General features: G+C 38.1%; 1 protein-coding gene across 4 annotated transcripts in view; it reads right to left on the bottom strand.

Moving 5' to 3' along the window:
- MAPK14 (mitogen-activated protein kinase 14) overlaps nt 1-15147 on the bottom strand; it is a 70165-nt gene that overhangs the window by 37568 nt on the left and 17450 nt on the right. For all 4 annotated transcript variants that reach the window (XR_003622020.2, XM_028162765.2, XM_007197968.3 and 1 more), the window contains exons 2-3: nt 11643-11772; nt 5160-5218 (exon numbers count right to left, since the gene is read on the bottom strand). Coding sequence is in view for 3 of the 4 variants with exons in the window: in XM_028162765.2 (XP_028018566.1) it covers nt 5160-5218; nt 11643-11772 (189 nt within the window). In the remaining variant the exon portion in view is untranslated. The remainder of the gene's footprint in view (nt 1-5159; nt 5219-11642; nt 11773-15147) is intronic.

Raw genomic sequence — 15147 nt, 5'->3', positions numbered from 1 at the left:
AGAAAAGGCAATGTTGTAGTAGCATGAAGTTGCAGCTTACTCTAGGGTTAGGTTCTAATACTGGCTATTTCAAGATTTTGGATTTCTATTGGTAACTAAATATTCGCAGCATGCATACGGCACATATGCCACCTTCTGCCAAATATTACCATCAAGAAGCAAACAGACAGCCTACCCGGCTCTTTGGTGAGGCTGGTGGCGGACTCTGGGAGGGCTCACGCCAAGGAGTGCTTCCCACGACTCCTGCTGCCGGTGACCTTGTCCCCCCCGGTGAGCCGCGGCCACCCCATCCCTCTGCAGGAGACCCTCCAACACTAGCAGGAGTATGGATTACATCAAAGCAGTCAGCGATGGAGCTACCTAGTGGGTACATGCTTCACTAAGCTCTACATCTTGGTGTGTGTGTGAGGACCTGACTGTATCGTTAAGGATCCACTTTCCCGGGACTTCCCTGGTGGCACAGTGGTTAAGAATCCGCCTGCTGGTGCAGGGGACACGGGTTTGATCCCTGGTCCAGGAGGAGCCCACATGCCACATGCAGAGCAACTGGGCCCATGCACCACAACTACTGAGCCTGCGTTCTAGAGCCCACGAGCCACGACTACTGAGCCCTCATGCCACAACTACTGAAGCCCGCACGCCTAGAGCTCAAGCTCTGAAACAAGAGAAGCCACCACAATGAGAAGCGCGCGCACCACAATGAAGAGTAGCCCCCACTCGCCACAACTAGAGAAAGCCCTCGCGCAGCAATGAAGACCCAACGCAGACAAAAATTCAAAAAAATTTTTTAAAAAACGAAGCAAACAGAAATGTCCAAATGATATCCAATCATTAAAAAGATCTAGATATATCTTATAAAATTTTGCCAACTGTACCACATCATATTGCAGTCAAGAACAACTTGGTATTCTCATATTTTAACTCCACATTTTCCAAACACCAGCTCTGTTAGATTCAGTAACTGCACATTGTTTCTAATGATCAAAACTCACTACCTATCTATTATTCCTTTCTCAAAAGTATAGTCTTACTAATGAATTATGTAGGATGCCTATTAACTAAGAAATTTTAAATTCAGTAAAAACTTGAATTGTATGATAAATGCAAAGTGCTAACTGAAACATAAAGGCACAAATACACATAACACATGATTAAAAGCCAACTATAACTATGAAAAGCAATTAGAGATTTTGTTAAGTAGCACAGAAAATTCATGTTCAAAATTACTGTTTGGGGCTTCCCTGGTGGTGCAGTGGTTAAGAATCCGCCTGCCAATGCAGGGGACACAGGTTCGATCCCTGGTCTGGGAAGATCCCACATGCCGCGGAGCAACTAAGCCTGTGAGCCACAACTGCTGAGCCTGTGCTCTAGAGCCTGCGTGCCACAACTACTGAGCCCATGTGCCACAACTACTGAAGCCCACGCACTTAGAGCCCGTGCTCCGCAACAAGAGAAGCCACCACAATGAGAAGCCTGCGCAGTGCAACGAAGAGTAGCCCCTGTTCGCCGCAACTAGAGAAAGCCCACGCACAGCAACAAAGACCCAATGCAGACAAAAATTTAAAAAAATAAATTAAAACAAACAAGCAAACAACCCCCCCAAAAAAGAATAAACATTTTAAACAAAAACAAAAAACAAAAAACAAAATTACTGTTTGCTCTAAACCTGGCAGCCTGTAGAACCACTCTAGTCTTCAGCTTGTTCGATTTGGCCAGAACAGTGGGTCTTTGTCTGTTTATTTTGTTTTAATGTAAATTTGAATGCTTTTAGGAAGTGCAGGTATTCTGTTGTATAGCACTGAGCCTAGTTTATGTTATTTGTCTGGCCCTAAAGGTATTTAAATTTGCACACCCTGTAATTGTAGGTGAAGATGTTTGATCTCTTATGCAAATTCTGAAATGACTTTGAAAAACAATGAAATAACCATAGTCCTGGACAAGCACTAATTTTTTCTCAGTGATACATACATCATAAAAAAGTAAACAATGAAACATTTTTCCAAAAGGTATCCTTAGGTTCATCATTCTATTTTCAGAGATTCTCTGGGATTGAAAACACTTCAGAAGTGAACCACCCCAATTTTCATCATTTTACACGGAAGTTAACTGGGACCCAGAGAGGAAAAGTGACTTGTCCAAGGTCTTACAGTCAACTGATAACTTGGTCACAAAAGTGTTGTTTTTTTTAATTTACTTATTTTATTTATTTATTATTTTTTGGCTGCGTTGGGTCTTCGTTGCTGCACGCGGGCTTTCTCTAGTTGCGGCGAGCTGGGGCTACTCTTCATTGCGGTACACGGCTTCTCATTGCAGTGGCGTCTCTTGTTGCAGAGCACAGGCTCTAGGCGCGCAGGCTTCAGTAGTTGTGGCTCGTGGGCTCTAGAGCGTAGGCTCAGTAGTTGTGGCACATGGGCTTCGTTGCTCTGCGACATGTGGGATCTTCCCGGACCAGGGCTCGAACCCATGTCCCCTGCATTGGCAGGCAGATTCTTAACCACTGTGCCACAAGGGAAGCCCCTACAAAAGTGTTTTGAATTTATTTCCCCTAACAAGACTTTTATTTCATCAAGGGAAAGACTAGTGTTTCTGATTATCCTGAGCCTTGCTCTAACACTCTGCTCAGCAAGTATTCAACAAGTAGTACTGAGATTTGCTCCCAAACGGTGAACTAAGTTCTTATTTATAAACAATCATAACCCGAATTACACAATGTTGTATGTCAGTTATATCTCAGTAAAGCTGGAAATAAATAAGCAAACAGAACCCAGCTACAGTTACATAGAAAGAATAGATTCCTGCTCAGTAGCTATGGTATTTGTTGAATGAATGAAGAAATAAATGCAATTTCAGTTCAGTGGGTATGCTTGTAGTCAGTGAGCCTTCAAAGGATAAAGGAGCCAATAGGCACCACAATGGATAAAACTTAACCTCTCAGACACTAGCCTTAAATAAGGTCTTTGACATAGGAAAAACAGGCTCATAATCCAGTTCCATATGCCTGATTAAGGCAAAATACAGCATTAGCCCAGGTCAGCAAATTATCAATTCCTTTCTTAGGAAAAAAAAAAAAAAATCAATCATTGTCACACCTAAAATTTTGGACTATAGCTCAATCCTGATTCAAATGTTTTCCAAAGTAATTCACAAACATATTACTTCAGCATTTTTTCCACATTTAGACAGAATATCAAAACCCATCATTCCTAGGGCAGTGAAAATACACCGTATGATATTATAATGCTATGTCATTATATATTTGTCTAAATCCATAAACTTTTCAACACTAAGAGTGAATCCTATGGTAAACTATGGACTTTGGGTAATTATGATGTGTCAATATAGGTTCATTCTTGGTGAAAAATATACCATTCTGGTGAGGGATATTGATAATGGGGGAAGCTACGCATGTACAGGGGCAGGAGGGTAAGCAGGAAACCTCTGTACCTTCCCCTCAATTTTGTTGTAAACCTATATCTGCTCTTAAAAAAAAAAATCCTCAAAAAAGTAAAAATTAATGAATTAATGTTAAAGAAAAAAACATCATGGCAATATTCTCTTTTCCAAGCATAGCCTACAGCAGGGCTCAACAACTTGCAACACACATGCTTCTGCCTGGGGCATCCAGTAAGGAGGCTTTAGAAGCCTCCACATTCTAGAGACACGCAGGGCTCAGGGAGCACAGCTGTTCTTAGTTACTGCCTTTTTTTCCCCCTTTGCTTGAAGGAAGTTCAAAGTTTTTTCTTAAACTTTTATTAGCAGGATCAAGGTTAATGTGGGTGGGAGTTCTTGCACTTAGACTAGATTCTCCTTCTTTCATCTTCGACTCACAGTCATATCATGTTCCAACTAAGTTCAAGTGGTGGGAGATTTTTTTGCTACCTTCCTCCTTCTCTTTCCATTTAATATTCTACATTTCTTTTTCATTTTTTTTCCCCTTTCATTAGACAGAACACAGAAGCTCAAACATCTCCTCCACTCCCTCCCACTTGTTCTTTGGGAAATGAGCAAATGGTGCTTGCACTTGGCCTAGGATAAGGGTAGGAGAAACTGAGCCCAGGATAAGGGTGGGGTTAAGTTCAGCACTGGGGACAGTGGAGAGTAGAGGTTAAGGAAGAGCAGCCAAGATCTGCAATTTTACTTGGACTTTCACAATAGTCATCCTTTCCACTTAGGAACGCCAAAATTTCACCAGGACAAAACGTATAACCCTAAATTTAAGGTGTTCCTTCTCTCTTATGGTATAGTGTACCTGTGAATTGGGGAAGGGAGGTATGTTAATTCAGATATTGGGAAAGCTACAGTAGAGCACTCACACATGTACAACACCTGCACAACATCCAAAACACTTGCTGGAATCTATCTTGTACTCATACAGGTGCAACCTGGGCATGTGAGGGCATTACTGCCCCATGGGGCAACACTTGCCAATGGAGTCAGAAGCCAGTGGGTAAATGCTCCCCATCTGAGGTGCATTCTATACAACTTCTAGAAAACTGAAGACCCTGGCAGTTTTCAGCCCAGTTGCACACAATGGTGACTAACTTAATAACATACCCTCGTAGCAACTTTCTCTTCCTCTCTGTTTCATTTTCCCTAGCCCTCGACTACTGGTTCCTGAGAATCTCAGGCCCTCTTTCTAGGGGGGGTTCCCCAGGCTAAAACAATAGAGATGGTCACAAAACTGGGAGAATCAGCTTTCTAAACACATGAGGCCCACCATTTGTCCCAGTACAGAAATCCAATACTTTAAAGGTCAGCATGCATTTCCCACACACAAGCAGGATAAAAGAAATGGAAGAATCTATATGGAACCAGGGCTCCACTACATTTCTTGATATAAACGTGTCCCTCTGAAAGCTGGGACAGACAATTTGAGAATAAAAATCATGGTCAAAACTCCCTATACTCTTCTCTATGGAACTCTTGCCAGGACCCACCACTATGTCTCCAAATAGGGCACAATGTGCCTGAGATGATGAAAATACTAATTTACACCCCCCAAAATATACATCTTCTGTATCCATTCCCCATTCCACAGAAGAGTTGGATGACAGAAATAAAGAATCTAAGCCTGATAGTGCTAAGTGGTTCAGGAGTAGAAATGGGCTGCTAATCTTTAACCTCTAGTGGAGGAAGGCAAACACAAAAGATTTACTCACACATCATTGAATTCCTCCAGAGACCTTGCAGGTGTGAAAACATCCAACAGACCAATCACCTACAAGAAAACATAAAAATCAAACAGTAAATAAATACTGAACTTATCCATCAGGTCTTAGTCATTTTAATAGGAACTAATTCCAAATCCTGCTCTCAGTTCAATACATTACATTATCGTATACTTAATAACTCCAACTTATTTTTTACCCAAATTATGCTTTTGTTTTTTACTTGTTAAACATCACTTTTCATAATAACCCATTTTACTACTAAAATCTTCATGTCTTTAGAATCTGGTCACATATAGCCATTAGCTTATCAGGAAGCAAAAAGATTTAGGACTCTTGACTTACACATGCACTGATAGTCTAATGGTTAACGAACAGAAAAAAGTCATACTTCTACAGCTGTTGTTATAGTATCATTTTTCTTTTTAAAATATATTATTCAATAAAAATTACTATATAGTCTTCAAAACTGACATTTTTAAAGCCCCAATATATCTTCTCAGTATATTCTTGGTATTATTCTTATAATATTCTTAATATTAAGATTATTAATCACTATCAGGTATTTAGATCAGACTATAAAAATGAAAATAAAAGCTATCTTTATACAAGGATAAAGCAAAGAGCTACTTAATACTCAGTAATCCATGGTCTTTGAGCAGTTTTTCTGGTCATGGATTTACACTGATTAATTTAACATCCCCCCCCCTTCCCCAGTTCCTCCTAAAACCCAGACCACTCATTTCCACAAAGCTAGGCACTAAGAAGGCAAACAAGACATATAATTCATGTGTAATATGCCCAGCAAGATTTAAGGGTATCTGGAAATGAAACGAAGAAAAGCTAAATGGGCTTCATGAAAACTGACCCATGACTGTGGACTCAGTAAAATATACCAACACTCAAAATATTATCATGAAAAAGAGCACTTTTAATTAGAATGTTACACCACTCATCCAAATATCAACTTTTGGGCTTCTTTGGTGGCACAGTGGTTAAGAATCCGCCTGCCAACACAGGGGACATGAGTTCGAGCCCTGGTCCGGGAAGATCCCACATGCCGCGGAGCAACTAATCCCGTGCGCCACAACTACTGAGCTTGTGCTCTAGAGCCCGCGAGCCACAACTACTGAGCACGTGTGCCACAACTACTGAAGCCCACACGCCTAGAGCCCGTGCTCCGCAACAAAGAGTAGCCCCCACTTGCCGGGACTAGAGAAAGCCCGCGTGCAGCAACAAAGACCCAACTCAGCCATAAATAAATAAATAAATTTATAAGACAAAAAAAATAAAACCCCAAAAAAACCCACACAAATATCAACTTTTAAAAGCAATTTCAATTATATAGCCTGAACCCAAAAGGGAAACAAACTAAAAAAAGGCCTTGGAATTCAAGAAGAATAGCTTTTCAAGTCTTTGCATCTTATTCCAAAGGAAAAGTACAGTTATCCATCTTCTCCTTATCCAGACAACCGTACACAAGAAAACGAAAATTACCTCTAATTGTACTACTGGTTATAACTATCATTAACATTTTGAGATACTTTCTCTGATTTTTCTGATGTACATAAATTAAATCGGGGTTATACTATGCATACAGTTTTATATCCTGCCTTGTCACTTAACAAATAATGACTATTCTCACGTCCTCAAATGTTTTTCAATAATATGTTCTATCATTTGTACATACCATAATAAAGCCAATTTCCTATCTTTGGACATTTAAGGAACACTGCAAGTATATGTGCATATGCGTGCATGTGTGCATATATACATCTTGTATTTTCTTCCAGAGAATAAATTTCAAGAAATAGAATTACAAGATCAAAGGATATCAATATGCTTAAGGATCTTAATACTGTCAAACTGTCCACCATAAAGACGAGGCCAACTTACATCCCACCAATAGTGTATCTATGACCTTATAATAGCTCTGAATAGTGCTTTAAAGTAAGTCAAATCATTTTCTTTTTCCTTTCCCATCTAAATCATAATTGTTCTCCTTGAGTTTGATACAGTCCTGGCTTAAGACCTCTGGTCTTTTTAAAAATTAATTAATTAATTAATTAATTTTTGGCTGCATTGGGTCCTCATTGCTGCGCAGACTTTCTCTAGTTGCAGTGAGCGGGGGCTACTCTTTGTTGCGGTGCACAGTCTTCTCATTGCAGTGGCTTCTCTTGTTGCAGAGCATGGGCTCTAGGCACACGGGCTTCAGTAGTTGTGGCACGCGAGCTCTAGGGTGCAGGCTCAATAGTTGTGGTGCACGGGCTTAGTTGCTCCGTGGCATGTGGGATCTTCCCGGACCAGGGCTCGAACCGGTGTCCCCTGCATTGGCAGGCAGATTCTTAACCACTGCACCACCAGGGAAATCCCAACCTCTGGTCTGTTGATTACTACCTCCTACACCCTCTTGTACTTCTGATAGCTAGCTGAGATCTAGAAGCCAATTTTATTCACCTGCTCCAATATTTTCTAATCACTGATTCTTGTTATCTGAGATACCCCATCTTCTCAACAAGAAAACTTTAAAACAATTTACATTGTTTTACATTATTATTTGAATTGTGGCTGTGAAAATATCCTCAGATCAAAATAAAATTAAACTACTAGAGATCCAATTTACACAGGATTATTCATGCAAGGGTTATCTCAAACACACTAAAGTGAAACAAGTCCAAGCATTTTAAATAAAAACTCCCATTTCAATATGAAAACACAATAGGTATTTTAGAATCAAACAGCTGTAAATTTGAACTCCCAATCAATCTGTGACTTCTTAGACCCATGAGCTTCTTTCTTTTACATTCCAATAACCCCAAAACATGGGATGTTGCCTGGCACACAGCAGTTCAATTAATATTTGTTACATAAATAAAAGTATCTTCTCTGAGCCTCATTTTCCTCAGATGAAAGACACGTGCATATCATTGCTTATTTTCATAGTATTTTGGGCAAGATTATGTAGACAATGTATCTGAAGGTGCCTAGCGCAAAGGACTGACCTGCTGTGGATTACCAAAATAAATCGTGACCAGAAACTTCAGAGTTTTATAATGAATTGTAAAACACAAATCACAGAAACAAACTATTTGAAGCAGCTACTTCCAGTAACAAAACATGACATATAAAGCTAAATTCAATTATTCAAATGATCAAAAAGTATGGCTGCAAGAAGCACAGTGACTAATTTGGAAAAAAATAATAGAACAAAGCATATTAGCAAATACTCTATCAAATTTTAATTTCCTTAACAGGGACACATTTTATGACATTAAAGCCACTCATGTTACATCAAAGTATTTTTAATTTTTTGTGGGCTTTTACAAATATCCCTTCTCTATTAATCCTATTTATGGAGTATTAATCATAAGGAAAATACTGTAAAACAAAAGTTTCCCAGCATTAAAATAGATTTGGGGAACATTCCATAATCGATTCATTTCTCATTTCTTAAGTGGAAATTTATTTTTAATTTGTCATATTTTAGCCTATTTCCTTACTCCTTCTGCCATTATATGATTTCAGACGCTTTAGAAAGTAACCCAGTAATTAAATATTTAGAAAAGACGGTTATAGTACAAATAATCAGCAAATATCTCTGATGACTGTCCTACAATGACAAACAGAAGTAATACATCTTTATTAAATTGGTGCATACTCACAAAACACTTTAAGTCAGTAACCAGTCAAAGACAATATTTAATGTACTTAACACAAGCACACCAAAACAACCACTTGTTCTATCATGGTAAGATTAAATCTAAGGCTCCCAAATAAAATTTATGAAAGGAGTCCCTTAATCATTAAAAGCTTTTTTTAATGTATAGCTCTCCAGGCCCTTAACTGTACAGTACCTACTCAGACAGCAAAAGGATGGAGCTAGTCAGCTGCTTCCTTTTAATCTTTCCTTAGACCAGGTGTCAATGAGATCAAGGTCAAAAAATTCCGTCAGGAATGGGCCAGGTAAATTTGTTCAGAGAGTAACATCCCCTAGCTCCTATAACCCATATGAAAATTACATATCTGTCATTCATTATCACTAGTAAAAGAAATAAAACGAACTACGGATTGTAAGTCAGAGACATTTTTGTGTAAAAGATCACATGTGCATTCTGGCAACTAAAAATTCTATTTGCTACCAATCCTTACTTAAGATTTTCACGAGTTTTAAGTTGCTGCTGCTGCTGTCTTTGGAGTCCTGGCAGCTAGCTAAAAATTGGACAGTGGCCCAAAACAGTCATTAAAGAAAAGAAAGAAAGAAAGAAAAAGAGGAAGAGAAGATAATGGAGAGGAATTCCTCTTAAAATCCTCAATTAAACTTACTTGGAAGTCTTGGTTCTTCACCTGGTAAAAATACTTTTACACTGTACATACCTAACAAGCGTTTGTAGAATAGACTGAAATTCCGGAATTTTTCTACATTTAGTCAAAGTCTTTTGGCCCTTTCCCAGTCCCTCTTCAAACATTTGCCAACAGAATGGAGAACTATGAACATTCAGCCATCTGCCTCCTTTTGTTCAAACAACAAATCACCATCTAAATACAGGTGACCCTCTATATTGATACAGTGAAAACCTAAACATTTTAATATAAAAAAGACTGCTATTAAGTAAACTGCTTATAAAACAATTTAGATAAATTAAAATCTTGTTTTCCTAATACGCTCAGTCCTCTTTAAAGTCGTATAGCCTTTCCTAAATTAAAACAATTGTATCCCATCACTGTGGCCTCTTCATGTCTACAAATACAGAATGGCTCAAATGCAACCAGCTCAATATCATGTAAGACATATTTCAAAGTATCTCATTACGGAAAATTAAAATATAGCATACTAAATAAGGTTGTTGCAATGATCACTAGAAAAGCCAAGGCATGGATTCAGATAACCCAAAATAATTTTTGCCCTAAACATTGGCTTAAATTGACTATGAAATAAAGCAGAACAATAAATTACAGTGCTGGTAATCTTCTACAGTAGATGTTCTTAAATTAGCATAGACAACATCAGTGGGATCCTGGGGCCTCCTGGAGGTGCTTTGGGGTTCCATAAATGTTTGGCTTGCATTCCATTTTCAAAGTATTCTTAAAAAGCTATGACAGTGTCTTTGTCACATTTATTAACATGTAATGACTCAACTGTGTTAAAAGCCAAATGTAAACCCATCAGTTAAGTTGCCAGACCACCTTGATTTTATGCAGACTTTGGAATAAAGATTCTCCTGCCAGCTTTCTCCACATATCTCAACTTCTTATAAACATGTCACTGATTAGGAAGGCTGCAGCTCTGCACTGAACTTTTTAAAAACTCAAGTTTGCACATGGATGCTCATATAAAAATTATACCTAGGAATGGAGATAATCTGTGGAAAACAGGATGTTCTCAATAGCATGCAATTAAAACATGAAAATAAATAAGCTGCAGCTGTGATAACAACAGCTTAAATTCCAAATTTAAGTCACAATGCTCTCAATTTAGAAGAAATTTGTACTCCGTGAAACAAATGTATTTTAATACATTTTTTTCTTACTATGAAGAAAAAGAGTTCAATTACTGAAACAGAAAAATATCTGAATAGACAAGTAATCAGTTGAAAAATTGAATTTTTTTTCTACACAGTCACAGTAACCACCAATAGGGTCAAAGAGTTCTAAAATCTCTATGGCCATTGTTTCCATAATGCTACAAATTCTACAGTTCCTTTCATACAGCAATCACATAAACCCTTTCTAACTTGATTTTGAAATTCAGGAAAATAAGTGTCCTCAGTCAATTGTTTTTTCACTTTCAGTTAATATTCCAACTGCATCCATTTATTTATGCTATTAGGATTTTTAAGCACTCCTTTGCAGGACAGCATTGTTCTCAAATGTCCAAACTTATAGACAAGAAAACGTTATGTTTAACTTAAACAATGTCTTTGTCACATTTATTAAAATCCCTGAATCTAGAAAAGCTGTCTTTTAAAAATTAAAAGGAAAAAATTATAATATTAAATTATCCAGAAAATAATACCCATCTCTGATAGGACATTCAGTGAACTAAGGCACTCTTCCTCAAACTTCTCCACTGAAAAAACCCATAACAACACAAAATACCATGGATTCCCATATTCTGATAATATAGTCTTAAGTAAACCAAGTAGAGAATACGAAACTTCTTTGTAATATTTTCTGTTAAAAATCCTTGTGAGTTGTGTTTTATCTCACAATATTCATTTTTATTAAAAAATTTTTATATGCTTTCCCTCTAAAAATCTTTAAGTTAAAACTGGAACTCCAGGAAGATGCACCAATTTCATCCCAAGGCTTTGAGCATCTACCTGACATAATGCAGTGGTCACTAACACCCCAGTACAAGAAGGACGGTCCAAAGTTTGATGTACTCTAATGCATTTCCATTCGCAGTAATTAAAACACAATTTTTTCCAGTCTATTAAAGAGCAGAGTTTATCCTGCCTTGAATTATTAACTTACATTTTCATGTTTCATATGTTTAAGTAACCGCAGTTCTCTGTAGGTCCTTTTGGCATGAATAATGGACTGAAATGGTCTGGATAACTTCTTCACTGCAACACGTAACCCAGTTTTTGTGTCAAAAGCAGCACTGAGGAAAAAAAACATAAAAAGCTCATCATCAAACGTTCTCTAAATATATTAAAATCAGTATTTATAAGGCTATTTCATTTCCAAATTAAATGGGTCTCTAACAAATTTTAAAAGTATAAAGATAAAAATTAAAATGACATATAATCCCACTATCCAAAGTAATCTATTAATTATTTTTGGTGTTTCCTTCTTGTCTTTTTTTCTATGCATCTAAATCAAGGATCAGCAAACTTTTTCCGTGAAGGGCTGGATAGTAAGTATTTAGACTTTGTGAGGCTTAGGGTCTCTGTCTCAACTACTCAACTCTGTGCTTGGAACTGGAAAGCAGCAGATAATAAATTTTTAAATGGATGTAGCTATGTCCCAATAACACAAAACAAGCAGCCACCTGATCTAGATGAGCCAACAGATTGGTACACAAAGAGCTGGATTCTGTCTTCTTGGCCTAGGCCTCAGTGTCACCTTGCCACCAAATGCTGCCTGATCAGAGGCCTTGGAAACCACCATGTTTTCAGGACGGTGAGTTGGCAAAAAAATTTCTTAAGCACCTACAAAGTAGTTGTCACTTTCTAGAAGCTGAGATACAGTCGGGAATAAGTCAACATATCCCTGACCTCAGGGGATGGGGGGAGAGGGGAAGAGCAGAATAATAAAATAAATTTCAAACAGTGATGAATGCTATGAATAAATAAAATAGAATAATGGGATAAAGAGCAACAGAAAGCTGGTGGAGTTATGCTACATTAGCTAGGATGTCTGAGGAAGTACATTTGAGCTGAGGGAAGTGAATGATAAGAAAGTAGCAACCATGTAAAGATATAGCGGTAAAGAGCCTCAAGCAGAAGAAAAAATTATTATTAACATTTAGTGAGTCTTTATTATCATTCCCCAGTTGACAGATAAGGAAACTGAAGCACAGAGAGTATAAATAACTTGCCCACGGTCACAAAGCTAGAGAGTGACAGTGCAGGAAGTCTGGATCCAGAGCTCACACTACTATTTTCCTGTGCTGCCTCTCAGGAAAGCAAGTGCAAACAAAGGAAAAATAAAACAGAGGTAGAAAAAATATGGTGTGCTGGAGCGACAAAAGAAACATGGCCTGTGTAGGTGGAGCACGAGGAGCAAGGGGAGCATGGAAAAGAATGAGGTCAGAGATACAGGCAGAGGCCAGATCATACAGGACATCTACAGCAAGATATGATGTGTATTTTAATTATTTTTAGAGACTGTTTGGGCTAATTCTATCATGTCTCATCCTCCTGTTTACCTCCAGTCTCTAATGGGTACATCCAAGACTTTCGGATCATCTATTCTCACCAAACTCTCTTTCCCATATGACTCTGGCACCAGAAGTTCCCCTCCCTTCACTCCCAAATCCTTACCCTATGTCCTTGCTCTTCAACTCCCAATTTGTTAATAAACTCCTGTAAATCTTCACTTCTGAACCTTTCCTCCATCTCCTTGCTTTAATTGAAACCAGGCTGTACCGTACCTTGAAGACACTACTTCTCTTATAGCTGTGTTATTAGAGTGGATTCTCACTCTCATATCCCACGTACCTCACAGCTAGCAGGTGGGGTACACGTCCTCCTTGCCAACTGTTTCCACTTCCAGACCATAACTTTCCCTTTGATTTACACAAGCTCCTGCTCAAGACCATCTCTCCCTCTCTGTTGCTGTTATCCACTGACCTGGAATTTTCCATCTTAAAGTCCTGTCTTAAAGTCTCTCGCCCCTCCCAACTTCTGTCATCATTCCTGGCAACTTCAGCATCCAGGTGGAGGGCACGTCCAATTTCCTGGCCTCCTGTGTGACCCATCCTCTTCAGCTCTCCACCTCAGAGTCTGCCTGCCTACCCGCAGGCTGAGTATTCTCCCCTCTCCTCTGCTGGGAAGCCTGTTGGAGCCTCTTGGAGCAAGGAATGCCCTCGGGTTTCTAGCTGACATGCCAGCAACTGAGTGTGCAAGTTCAATTCAGTGGAGAAGAAAGAAGACGCCCGCTTGAGCCACCTGTCCAAGTCATTCTCCGCGCTAGCTTTCCAGTAATAAAGTACGTATTTTTATCTCTATTTGACTCTTGTATCTATTAAGCAAAAGGCAAACTAGGATTAATCAGTACCCTGCAGACCCCAATAATCACAATTTATTACTGTATGTTTATTTACCACCCAGCAGAGTGGTTAAATAAGGACTGGGGCTTTGGTATTAGACTCTGGATTTTAATTCCAGTTCCGCCAGTTAGTAGTTATATAACCTTGAGGAGGTTAATTAAATTCTCTCGGCCTCATATATAAAATGAGGATAATGTTTATATCTAATCTGTCCGATATTTGTTAGGATTAAATGTGATAACTTTTGCAGTAGGTTTAGCAAAGGGCCTGGCCATGGTAAAGCTCAAATATTAGACATAATAATGTCTGCGTTTTCCACTCATCATAAGCACCTTGAGGGCAGGAAATGTCTTCTGTTTTATTCAGTATTGTATTCCATAGGACTTAGCTTAATGCCTGGCACGTGGTCCATTCTCAGTAATTGCTTTACAAAAGTATAAAATGAAATATGAAAGAAAAACTTCAACTTTATCATTTGGCCCTCAATTCTTATAAATTCAATAGCATCCAACAAAAAACTGATATGAATGTTAAAAACTTACATGTGTGTTGAGTGTTTATTATTGTTAGGCATTGGTTTTAATCTTTACATGAATGAACATCCTTATCACAACTTTATAAAAAGACATTATTATTATTCCCATTTTACAGATGAGAGAACTGAGGCACCGAGAGGTTAACTAATATGCCCACACAGACAGAAAATGGCAGAGCTGGGATTCAAATCCAAGTGGTGTGTTTCAAGCATGAACTCTTTAACCATAACAGAAAAGCAAGTTCAACCTAGCCAGCAGTTCAGTCCATTTTAAATATATTCTAATCGTATGAACTCTGTTTCTTTTCTAAAATGCGCCCCACTATAATTAATTGCATTTCATAAGGAAAAAGTTTTTCCTGTGATCTTACATTGAACTCAGGATAATATTAATGAAAAGTATTTCGTAAGAAATAACTTTCACTCAATATACATTACTTTATCAAGGGGGAGTTTTAAATCTCCAAAGTTATACTATGACTAAAACACTAAAGGAGTCAATGATGTAATATCCCACAAATACCAAAATATCACTTCCTAAGCATTTACTGAAAAATCTCCTTCATGAGATTCTTTGTGGATACAAAAGAAACATTAAACATAGTACCTGATATCAAAGAACTTAACCATCTAACTGGGATGATGAAACATACATGAAAGCAAATAATGCCCAATAATACAGTGCAACTATTACACTTTTTAAAAAGTTGGGTTCAAAAATATGTAAG

The sequence above is a fragment of the Balaenoptera acutorostrata genome, chromosome 10 (genome assembly GCF_949987535.1).
Source record: "Balaenoptera acutorostrata chromosome 10, mBalAcu1.1, whole genome shotgun sequence".
In the NCBI taxonomy this organism is placed as follows: Eukaryota; Metazoa; Chordata; class Mammalia; order Artiodactyla; family Balaenopteridae; genus Balaenoptera; species Balaenoptera acutorostrata.
Note: the sequence above shows the minus strand (reverse complement) of the source record. Positions and strands in the feature narration are given on the sequence as shown.